Below are 12,892 nucleotides of genomic sequence, written 5' to 3' on the forward strand. Positions count from 1 at the left end.
CAAGGAAGTATATATTAAAGTTCCACCAAGAGTGTTTGAATGTGTGTGTTCACCATGACCACACTAACCTTGGTAACATCTTGTTTATAATATTTGCTTAGTGAGTCTTTCTCAGTGCTTTGTCATCCTATCATCTAAACCCAGCTATTATGTGTTTTCTCCTTTGTTTTCTTTCTCCTTCTGTCCTCTTTCCCCTCCTCTCCCACCCCTCATCTTGCCTTCTACCCCCCTCTTTTTTTAAGCTTTATTTTATATGTACATCTGTATATGTAAATGCAAGTTCAAAACAGTCTCTGGCTTGCAAAGATAGGGAATCTTCTGGTACTTGGATCTCTATGGAAATCACTACTTGGGATCACACATAGTCTGAGATAAATATCAATAAATTATCAATAAATTGATATTTATTATTATAATTAAATGAATATCAATAAATTGAGTGCTATCAGCTGCTGACCAGAGCTTAATAGATCTTTGAGCCAGAAACTGTTTCATATCCAAGACTGAGAGAACTCAGTCCCCAGGAGACTTTCAGGGCAGTTGTTTAAAAAACATCATTGTCCACTTGGGGAAATCAGTTGTTACAGGGTTATAAATTGACTTCTAAAAACATTAGACTTCCTTGTTGGTCCAGAAAAAGTTAACACAGTAAAGAATCTAGGTTCTTTCTTTATAGGAGAAAATAGAGATCATAAGGCAAGAATCTTCTCTCTCTTTCTCTCTCTCTCTCTTTTTTGGACACACTTGGCTGTGCTCATGTCTTATTCCTGGCTCTGCACTCAGGGATCACTTTGGCAGATTACAGGGACCATATAGGGTACCAGAGACAGACCCAGTTGGGCCTGGTGCTTGCAAGGCAAATACTTTCACTGCTGTTCTCTCTCCCCAGCTCTCTCACTCTTTACCAGATTTCAAAACCTGCTATTTTGTATGCGCATGAACTATTCCTTCGAATACTAAAGCAAAAGCAAATCTTCATTATGGCACTTTGTACCCTGTCCCTTCCCATCTTAAGGACTTTGCTGTTCTAATTAGTCCTATTTTTTTCCTATATCTTTAGTTTCTCCCTCCAGTGAATGCTTCTTGTTACCATTCGACCTGCACCAGCATCTTCTCTTTAACATAGGTCTACCCTGGAACTTGTCTTTTTCTAGCTCTACCTTCTGTTCATTTCTAGAATAAAATTTCTCAAAGAATTATTTGTATTTCTCACATGTTCACAATAAAAACATGTCTGGAAGTAGGTATTTTGTGCCCTCCTTCAGGAAATATTTTTGATTGCCTAGAACATATGCCAGGCATTATTCTAGTGAAAAGCAGATAAAATAATGTTATTCTCTGGAAAATTGAAAGAGGAGAGCAGTGTTTTTAAGTCCAGAAAATCACACAAAATATGATTGCAATAAGTACTGTGACAGAAAAGTATGTTTTATGCCGAAGAACTTAAGGAAGTTCAGGGAAGGCTGTCATGAAACAATAAGTGAGCACAGATCTGAAGATGTGAAGAATGTTAATAAGGCAAAGGGAGTTTGCCTAAATCTCTGGTGCCGATCTAGAGAAATTTTCTGCTAGTCCTCAGAAAAATTATTACTATTTAAACTGATAGTTCACCATTCCACAATTCTGGTTCAAAGATGTACAAAAGTTTGAGAACTACTGCTTTAGACTGTTGTTAACTACATTTATTTTCTTCCTTCTGTTAGCTCTGTGGATTCTGGTTATTACCTTATTTCAGCACTAAGCAATATCTAACAGGGTTGATTTTTCCATCTTAAATCTTGCTCTTTATTACTTAACCCCACACTATCTTAATAGACTCCCTTCCTCTGACTTGGTTGATACTCTTCATTCAGCTTTAGAATATCAGTATTTCTGAGCAATAGTGTTTGGTTATAAACCCTTTCTTCTTTATTTTCTTTGATGACTTCATTTACTGTTTGGGCTTTAAATGAATTCTCTGTCAAATACACCTGCACTTAAAAATCTGCTCATAGCCTTTGCAAAATTAATATGTGTAAAAAAAAGCCCTTAAATTTTTTTTTTTTTATTAACAACTTGGCTTACCAAGTTGTTCACTATACAGTTGTTTCAGGTATGTTCCAACTCCAATTCCCCCATCACTGTGCCCTTCTGAGGACTGGAAACCCAGTGTCCTCAGTTTCCCACCCACTACTCCAGCCTGCCCGTATGCAGGCACAAATAAGTTTACTTCATATTGTTTGTTACAGTGTGAAGGCAAATGGAATTATCAAAAGTTAAATTAGTCTAAGAGTTATTTTGTGATAATTTTTATATCTTACAGTGATGTTGCTAAAAGGATCTGCTGTGTTGGTTAGTGCTAGTTGAGTCCTTCTATGGTACTATTAGCCTCACTAAGCTTGGTGGTTTTCTGTGCAATTTTCCCATGTAGTGTCAGGAATTTAACCTGAATAACTACTGTATCATCTCTTGGCACTTATGCTATCACTTTTGTCCTGGATTTCACCTTTCTTTGTACTTAAATATATCTGTGTAATGCTTTTATATATACTTTTATATTATTGTAAAAGTATCTAATAGGGTTATATAAATAACTCAAAGAGTTAGAAAGAGTGTCTTGCATGCCAAGGTAGTTTGAAAGATAGTTTGGTCTCAGCATTGCTGGGTACACTTTGAAGCACCCCGTACTTCTCCCCCTGCAACATCACTGGGCCTAAGTAACTTCCCATCACTGAGCCTAAGCATTCAGCTGCCTGATCTAGTTGGCCAAGAATCACCAGGAGTATCTCTGGGCTCTCTTGCATTTCTTAGGAAGACCCCCACAAAAAGTACTTTAATAAACTTTGTATTTTATCACTTTGGTGACTTTTAATTTTAGCTTTCACATGTCTCCTTTTACCAGTATCCCTGATATGTTCATGATTTTCTTTCTTTCCTATTTTTCAAATACTCTCAAAGAATGCTTATTATTTTATTTTGGAAAGAACGTTTGGGTCATACCTGGCAGTGTCAGGGAAGGAATACTCCAAGTAGGGCTCAGGGTCCATGTAATGCCTAGGCTCAAGCCTGGGTTGACCACATCCAAGGTAAGTACCTTGCCTCTCGTACATTGTGTATTCAGTTTCTTTTATCACCTAGTAATTATTTTATTGGCACAAGTAATTCTTGAAAAAAAAGTATCATAAATTAGAAAATTAATTTCATATCTTAGAAAAAATTATCAGTGTTAACATTTTTTTATATGCCTTTGTTATATATGGAAAAGGGAAGGATAAAAAAAAAACGGGCAGAAGGTGGAAGGCACATTTGTCAAATACCTTCAGTATTATTCTACACATATTTTGCAAAGGTCAATTTCTACTCTAGAGCAGGGGAAAATTCATATTTCTTAGCACTATGCACAGTGCTATAAATTTTAATAAATGGTTAAGGAATGAATATATCTTTTTTCCCTCTAAAGATTTCCATGGAGAATGATTATCTGGGTCCCAGAAGAATCGAAAGTCTTCAAAAAGAAGATGCTGATTGGCAGCGGAAAGCTCACATGGCTGTGCTGTCTATTCAAGATCTTACTGTTAAATATTTTGAAATAACAGCTAAAGCTCAGAAAGGTAGGTTTCCGAGGACTGGAGAGTTACAGTGTGTAGGGTGCAGCCACCTCAGCGTCAGTATCTAGCACCTCATGTGGTTCCCCCATCCTTGGCAGCAATGATCCCTGAGTGCTGAGACAGTAGTAAGTCCTGAGCATGGCCAAGTATGACCTAACCTCTCCAACCCCACCTTGTGTATATTTGAAGATGAGTGGTTTAATTAAGGTATGTGTTTTAAAACATTTTAAGACTTAAGATATATGTCCCCTTTTTAAAATGTGTGTGTGTGGGGGGGGGGGGGGATGGTTATTAGTGTTTCCCAGGATTTACTCCTGGCTCTGTGCTCAGAGATTACTCCTGGTGGTGCTTAGCCAAATTTTCAGTATCCAGGATAGAACCAGGGTTATGCAAGGCAAGTGCCTTTAGCTCCTATATTTTCTCTCTAGAATGAAATGAAGATTTTTACAAATTTCTGAGATAAAGATTATTATGGTATGCTCGCCTGCGAAAGTTGATTACGGCTTGGTAGCAGTACAGAGTATTTAACACTTACCTCTGAGCATGTATAGAAAAAAACTAATGAATGCATATTAAATTATTTCATTTGGTATGCTAATCAGATTGCCTGCCTCTTATAATAAAGTATACCTCCAACAGTAAAACTTTGGATTAAATGTTAACAATTTAGTAATGATACCATTACTGATATCATGCTATCAGTAATACACTTTTAAAAACTGGAACACTTGCTTTTTGATTGCTAAGAAGTATCTTTGGAAGTAGAAGTGAATTGTGACAAAATAAAATTTTTCCTTCCTTTATTTTATCTGGAAGGGTGCGGGATGGGTATGTTCCTTGCAATTTTGTTGACCACACCAACTCTAACCTCACAGTAAGCTTCATGCTTATACTTAGGATTTCTATCTTTCTACATCAGATCACACTTCTTTAATAAATCAGGTGTTAAATTTGCCACATAGACTTAAACAATTCTAACATTATCAATACTTATGACTGATTAAAGTCTTCACAAAATATTTATACAGAAATATTGAAACTCGATAAAATCAACATGTGTAGAAGTGTTTTTTAAACTTTAATCTCAGAACTTAGTTTTGTCTTCAGAAGATTCTGGGGGGTGATTATTCATAGTTCTCATTGAAAAAATACTTTAATGTTGATTTTGTTTGTTTTTGTTTTTATACCACTCCCAGCTATCCTTGACTGTACTCCCAGCTTTATGTTCAGGGATCATTCCTAGGAAGTTTGGGGGACTGTATGGGGTGCTGGGGAGTGAATCCTGGTTGGCTGCATGCAGGACAAGCACCCTGCCCACTATACTATCTTTCTAGTCCCTTGAATTTGTTTTACGGTTATTACAGGTTATTTAATCACAAGGTGGAATTTTGTCTGTTTATCTTTTGGTCAGTGAGATCTGAGAGTCTCATTTTCTCACTATTTTTGTGTTAATTTTTTAATAGCTGTGTATGATCGAATGCGAGCAGATCAGAAGAAATTTGGTAAAGCATCATGGGCAGCAGCAGCTGAGCGTATGGAAAAACTTCAGTATGCTGTTTCTAAGGAAACTCTACAGATGATGAGAGCCAAAGAGATCTGTTTGGAACAGAAGAAGCATGCACTAAAAGAGGAGGTAACGAAGCCATCAGAAAAATAGCCAAAATGTTAACTATTTAGATTTGTTAGTTGATTTTTATCTTTGTACACCATTGTTTTTCTGATTCACAGCAGTTGTTAATTTTGTACTCTCTCCAGGAGATAGTAATAAGCGTCATAATGAGGCCTATTGTTGGAGTTGCTGCTATTAGCATCAGTGTGTCTACAGGCAGCAGCACCTTTTGAAGTGGTTGGGGATAGTAAAAAAAAAAATCCATTTCTTTACTGTTTAAAACTTTTTTTGGTGTAGGCCAAACAGAGAGTACAAAGGTAAAGTGCTTGTCATATACATGGCCAACTTTGCTTCTATCCCAGGAAATATATATATGATCCCCCGAGCATGTTCAGGAGTAAGCCCTGAACACTATCATGTATGGCCCAACAAACCATAAAAAGAAAAAGTTATTTTATATATATATATGCATATATATATATATATATATAGGTGCTCTGGATTTCAAAACTTTGATACCATTCAGAATTTCCTGCCCAGAGAAATTTAATAAAAAACCGAAGATTTTTATTTTTTATATATCATATATTTATATTGTAGCACTGTTGTCGTCCCATTGCTCATCGATTTGCTCGAGCAGGCACCAGTAATGTCTCCATTGTGAGACTTGTTACTGTTTTTGGCATATTAAATACGCTACAGGTAGCTTGCCAGGCACTGCCGTGCGTGCGGGATACTCTTGGTAGCTTGTCAGGCTCTCCAAGAGGGTTGGAGAAATCGAATCTGGGTCAGTTGTGTGCAAGGCAGATGCCCTACCCGCTGTGCTATCGCTCCAATGTTTGGGCCAGAGATCACACAAGGGATAAGGCATTTACCTTGCACAAATCCAGGAATAGCTAGGAATACTGCTGCATGTAACCCACCTCTCCAAAAGAAAGCTGTTTTTCATTGTCACTGTCACTGTCATCCCGTTGCTCATCGATTTGCTGGAGCAGGCACCAGTAACGTCTCCATTGTGAGACTTGTTACTGTTTGTGGCGTATCAATACTTTTTTCATTATCTTCGTTTATTAGCGTTCTTAATATATGATCCATTGTAAAAAACATCTGCCAGGGGGCGACCGGGGGAGAGCCCCAGCAACTCTCCCCGTTGACCATCCCCGGGTTCGGGAGGGATCAGTCCCAGGCCTCTCGCTCAGCCACTCAGCCCGAGTGGCCCGGGCCATGGGGCAGACGGAGAAGGAAAATGAGGGCCAAGCCAGTTGATGATCAGTTGCCGTTTATTCCATTCTCTCCTGTCTCTCCTTCCACTTCTCTCCCAGCTCTGGATCTCCTCTCCTCACTCTGGATTCTGCTGCTGGATCTCTTCCCTAGTCTCACCCCCTACTAGTCTCTCTCTACCTTGCCCTCTTGGTTATACAGTCAGGTAGCAAAATCAGCATTAAAAAGCCCTTCCTGAGGGCCAGGCATTCCACGCCAAAAGCCCCTCCTGACTGCCAGCAGGCAAAATACCTCTTAAGGTTTTTCTCCTTCCTTAGTCCAAGAACTTATTAACATCTTAATACTAGTTATTTTTGTATGGACACAGTAAGAAATACATTGAGACTTGTAGGGCAGCTCTCCTGGCAACGTCTTGCCACAGACTCAGACTGTAGCACTCAGGCCAGATTAATCATTTCTAACCCTAGCAGGGTCCGAATCTAGTTATCACTGTTTGGATCATGACAGCATTTGTCCATGACCAAGCTTTTAACTTATAGTTAAGCATTAGGCGCTTTGGCCAGGCCCATCTCGATGCCAGGGTAGCACATAACTCACTGCTTACCCTGGGTCCGTCTCATCCTTCGTCGGGACCTTGCTTTGGGGGTGCTAGGAAGTAAGGGCAGCTGAGGCTTAGGTCGAGAGAATAGATGCCCAAGAAGAAAATGTCATGTAGAGTCAAATGACTCCCCGGTTACAATAGCATAGCATTTGCTACAGTCTTCCTGTTCCCATACAAAAGGACATGGCTCTGAATAAACTATGCAAAGGACTCAAGTAGAAAGAGAAAAACAATATTTACAAGTCAACAGAACACTAAGAAAGAAGTTACAAATAAATACAGAGGGATGGGAGCACCATGATGGGAACAACCCAATAAAACTAAACTACCTGTTATCCTACAATCCATAGTATGCTTAAATCCATGAAGTATAGATAAATAATATTTTTATTTCTCTCTTAGGCTATTATTTTAATTCTTTAATATATTTTTATGCATCATTATTAAGCTCAGCCAGAACAGGTTGCTTATTATGAAATACACTTAATTATCTACACTGGTCATTTGCTGATAGATTTTTCTAAATATTAGAAACAATATGCTAGAAACTGGGAGATTTGTGGGGCGGGGTCCCATACCCAGCGATGCTCGGGTTACTCCTGGCTCTGTGCTCAGGGATCACTCCTGGCAATGCTCAGGGTACTACATGGCATGCCAGAAATCGAACCCAGGTCAGCTACATGCAAAGCAAGGTACCTTACATGCTACATTATCTCTCCTGCTTGAGGATATTATTTTTTTTAAATAAGGACAGCATGTAGTTTAAGTAGTGAATGAAGAAGCTACCAATGAACCTAAGTGGCTTGTTCTACATCAGTGCAATGCCAGAATCATCCAGAGCTCGGCGGTAATAGCCTTCAGTGCAGTGTGGTGATGATGGGATGTTTTTTGTTTGTCCCTTGAGAGGGTAGGTTTCTGGGGGGTATGCAGAATAATTATTTTCTTTTTTTCTTTCTGTAAAGGGACAGTGACCCTAACAGAAGTTTATGAACTTCTATTTTAAGTGGTATATCATAGATAGTCACTCTTGATGGCATTGGCTTTGTTCAGATTGAGTCTTTTATAGTCCAAAATTAAAATATACAAAGGTGGAAATGCTTAAGATATTAGGTATGTTTGAATTTTTCACCCTAATATTTTCATTTATCTACTTTCTGCTTGAAATAATGAACACTTTGTTGTGTTATATATTATTTAGCCATTTGGGGGGAAAGATGAAATCACTTTTTTTTGATAACAGTAGTCCATACCTGAAGTATTTCTAAACCAAAACCCTTCATTTTCTCCATTTCAGTTTTACCTCAGGCACCCCTTTCTGTTACAGGCCCATGTGCCATAATTCTTTAAGGTACTGCAGGCCCCAAACATGGTTGTTGTAACTCTTCCCTTTTTTTTTCTTCTTTTTCTGTCTTTTGGAATTCTGTGTAACTCGGATATCCTTAATCTAGTTGTTTACTCAACAATATATTTACTGTTTTTGCCAAGAATGACAGTGGGTGATATGTATAAAGTTACACCTCTCCCCTTCCACACATGCTGTTTAAGGCTGTCCTTTTTAAAGCATAAATCAAACTGTCTGTTGAAAAAATACTCCGTTTTGACCAGAGGGCCACATAGAAATGCATTTTCCAGGAGTCCCAGAAAGGACAGGAAGAGCTCTTTAATTCAACATAGTTATCTGGAGGAGTAGTGAGAGATGAATTAGGAAAAAATAAGTAGCCACTATCAATGTGAGAATATTTTTCTCATCTATAAAAGAAGCATGAACTTGTTTGAAATTATTTCCCCATTTTCCCACTGAACTCCACCAGTCCCAGAAATTACCTTTCTACATTTTATATACGTAAGTATGATTGTACAGACATCTTATACCCATGGAATATGGAGAGTGGGGGTTTCCTTTCTTAAATTTAGCACACAAAATATTTACCCATGTTGTAGATTACCATCAGTACTTCAGTTAGTTTTTTTTTTAATCTAATGATACTCCATTTTATATTCATTTCACATGCAGTCATCAGTTGAACTTCTGCATACTTTTAAAGCTAGTAGAAATACTGCTATGGTCATTCATGTGAAACTTTTTCTGTGGACAGTATTTATATTGGTCTTTGTAATCTTTTTAGGAACTGCCCTACCTATTTTCCAGAGTACCAATTGAATTTCTCCACATCTTTCTTTGCACCGCTAATACTTACATTACTGTTGAAAGGGTTCTCTATATATTCTATTGGTCTTGTCAGATATGATTTGCAAGTATTTGCTCTTACATCATAGAATGATGATACTCATTTTTAAAAATTAGGTGTTTCTGTAAAAGTATTATGTTTTAGTCTCTAGAAGAATTAAATTTTTCTCTGCTTTCATTAATACAGTTTTAGATAAAATGCATAGTTTTACTAAGTTATTTTCTATTGAGGAAGTTTATCAGTGTGGTCATTTGTAGGATAACATTGGGTTTGTCCTTTCAGCCTTGCCACAGGGAACTTAGTTTACCTTAAAGCAATGTCCTTTCTGTATGGACACAGGAAGACAGTTAATATTATGCTTTGTAACTTGGGAGCTGATTGACTCCAATAATATTTATTCCTGGGCATCTGCTTTCTCAACTCAGTTCCTAGCACCCCAAAAGCAGGGTCCCGACGAGGGACTGAATGAACCCAGGGCAAGCTGTGAGCTACCCTGGCATCGGCCACAGCGCCACAATACTCTTAAGTTGAGAGCATGGTCATAGACAAATGGTGTCATGATCCAAAAGTAACGACGGGACTAGGACCCTGCTGGGGCTAGGAAGACTAACCTGACTTGAGAACTGTGGTCTAGAAAACATAGTGAGATGTCCTCAGGAAGAACCAAACTTTAAGTTTGATATATCTCTTACTGTGCTCATACAGAATGACATTGCTAGAAATATTAGAAGTATATTTACTACAACTAATAAAGTGGATTATTAGCAGAGGAAAGAAGAAAGCAACACACCCTAGATGGGATCCTGCCCTTAAGCGGGTCTCATCGTAATCTGGAGTAATCTCCTTAGGTGAGATTTTGTTAATCTCCTGGAGAAATGGTTTTACCCCTCTTTGTTGATTTGCTAATGTTCAACCCACCTTTGTGTCACCACCACCCTATGTGATTGCTATATAAACTAAGACTGTGGAAGAAGACACAGAAGCAAGAGAGAAGACACAGAAGCAGAGCACAAAGCGAAAGAAGTCAGGGAGTCATTGGAACCAGAAGCAGGGGAAAGAAAGAGCACAAAAAGAGTGAGAGTCAGAGTCAGAAGTGAGAGCGAGTAGGGCTCCAGAGACTGAAGCAGAAGGACTCCAGAGAGAGAGAGATCAGAAGAGAGATTGGAAGAGACCAGAGGAGAGATGACAGAGACAGAGAGAGGTTGGAAGAGACCAGAGGAGAGTTCACAGAGACAGAGTCAGAGATAGACAGACAGAAGGGAGCACAGGACACACAGAAGCAGAGCACAAGGAGGAGCCATCCCGATCCGGTTCCATACACAGCGGCTCGAGAGCACCAAACTCGAGCGGCGAGAGAGAGAGAGAGAGAGAGAGCAAGAGAGAGCTGCCCCGAGAGCCCGAAAACACACATCACATCACCCTCTTCCATGCGCGCATTTGTATTTTTTTACAATCATTGACATTTTAAAAGCATACATGATACTGTACTCTAATGAGATAACTCATCATGGCTGTGATCTGGGGACTGGGGGGTGGGAGAGATCTTGGCAGGAGAGGTAACCCAAAGAGCTGAAGCATGGTTTTGACTTGGAGAGGCCCATAGTTTGATTCCTGTTACCATATAGTACCTCCTGTCCCCTGTCCTCCCTGCCCCCTGGCACCTTGTGGCACCCCAGATCACAGGGTCTAAGCAGCACTTGGGTGAATAGCTTAGAGTGTGACCCTCCTCAGCTCCCTTGAGCATTTCTTAGGGAGATTTTCTCCTCCATTAACCAGAATTTTTTTTGTGGTTAATGGATTTTAAGGTGATTTTATTTTCTCCTTGCATTTTCTTATTTACTGCTGTTGTGAGAAGTAAAAATTGGAATTTGGCTTGTCTGGGTACTTTTTAACTTTATATTCAGAATCTCTTTGTAAGAGTTTAAATCCCCATCTAATGTTCTCTGAAGCATTTCTCTGCAACCTCCTTTTCTAGTTAGATTTTTCAAATTTCATGTTTCCAGCCTGCAGTTTTAAGTTCCTGTACCTTTAAAATTTATAAATTCTTGCATTTTTAATTGTCTGTGAAGTAGATTACCACTCTTGACTTTCATTATATTGGCCAGTTTTATTCCAACTAGGTAGACATTGAGTCATACTGACAAAATAGAGTGCCTAAAAGAGCCGCTATTTTTGTAGCCAAAGTTCCAGAGGTGTGAGATTTGTGACTGTGTAGCATTACAAGAACATTGTTCTTAGTGGAATTGGTGTAGGGTGGTAGAGGAAGGGAGAGGCTATGAAATGGGCTGTGAGAATCTAGATGATTATCTATGGGGTCATTTCCCCTGGGGTCATCATATTTTCTTTTAATCTGTTTTCTACTGTTTTGGGGTGTGTTTGAATTCTTTCAAAGAATTTGGTGTCTTTTGTACCAGGCTTCTGCTTGTTATATGTATATAATACATGTTTGTGTTTTACGTACATCTTTGATGATATACTTCAGTTTTATCAGCATTAATTTATGGTGACCACATTAGTCATTAGAAACAGCACATGTGAATTATAATGCCTATCCTAAACATATACATTGCCAGTGCAGGCATTATAATACATTTCCACCCTGTGATTTAAATATAGGTTGGTTCTTCTTTAAAAAAAGCTAATATTGTGCCTCTTTCCCTCTCTCCCTCTCCCTCTCCCCACTTCCCTCTCTCTCTCTCTCTCTCTCTCTCTCTCTCTCTCTCTCTCTCTCTCTCTCTCTCCCTCTCTCGCCCTGTTGCCCTCTCTCCTCTCTCACAGAACTCAGGCTAATGATTTTCGAGAGCCATGCAGTTCTGGGGATCAAACCCAGAGTCAGGCATATGCTCTTTATTTGAGCTATCTCCCCAGCCCTGAATTTTAAATACATAGTACATATTTATAAAACAATATTTATAAAACATAGTGCTCTGTATATTATTATACATATTGTCAGTGTGGCCCAAATCAGAAATTTAAAATTAAATGTTCAGCGGGTCTTTTGGTTTTCTTTTGGACCCAAACTGAAGATGCTCAAGGGTTACTCCTGATTGTGCACCCCAGGAATCACTTCTGGTGGTGCTCAGAGAACCATATGGAATGTCAGGGATTGAACCAGGTTGGCCATGTGTAAGGCAAGTGTCCTACCCACAGTACTATCTCTCTGGCCCAAAGTAAGGGTTATTAATGAAAGGAGATTGCCCTCATAGTTATTATTTGAGAAAGGAAAAAACTAAGGATTCCCCCAGAAAGCAAATCATGGAAAGAAGTTTTATCTAATTAACTTGTGGTCTGTTAGCTTCTGTTAACTATGTTCTTTGGTTAGCAGGGATTAACCAGAAAACCTTTAACATACCTGTGACTGAAAGTTTTAAAAATAGATCAGTATACTTTCTTTATAGATGATTTCAACTATTCCCACCCAAACTCAAATTTGATGATTCTTTGAGGTCTTCTCTATGCCATACATAAGCTGCTAAAATGTGTACCATTCCTTACGCAGTTTCTTATATTGCATTATTTTGATACTTCCCAAAATGTATTGCTAAATTATAGCTAATTATGGTCATATTCCCTTATCAGTTTTATTATCAAGTATTTACTGAACATGTGTATGATCATGAATATGAACTTCGTATCTAGGCATTGCTATTCATTAGAACTTCCTGCACTGGGGGCTGGAGCAATA

The 12,892-nt window shown here is 38.7% G+C and overlaps 1 protein-coding gene across 1 annotated transcript in view; it reads left to right on the top strand.

The window, feature by feature from the left end:
- JMY (junction mediating and regulatory protein, p53 cofactor) overlaps positions 1 to 12,892 on the top strand; it is a 99,664-nt gene that overhangs the window by 54,987 nt on the left and 31,785 nt on the right. Inside the window, exons 3-4 of the mRNA XM_055130412.1 lie at positions 3,440 to 3,590; positions 5,051 to 5,220. Coding sequence (XP_054986387.1) covers positions 3,440 to 3,590; positions 5,051 to 5,220 — 321 coding nt within the window. The remainder of the gene's footprint in view (positions 1 to 3,439; positions 3,591 to 5,050; positions 5,221 to 12,892) is intronic.

This window comes from Sorex araneus, chromosome 1, assembly GCF_027595985.1.
Source record: "Sorex araneus isolate mSorAra2 chromosome 1, mSorAra2.pri, whole genome shotgun sequence".
Classification (NCBI taxonomy): domain Eukaryota; kingdom Metazoa; phylum Chordata; class Mammalia; order Eulipotyphla; family Soricidae; genus Sorex; species Sorex araneus.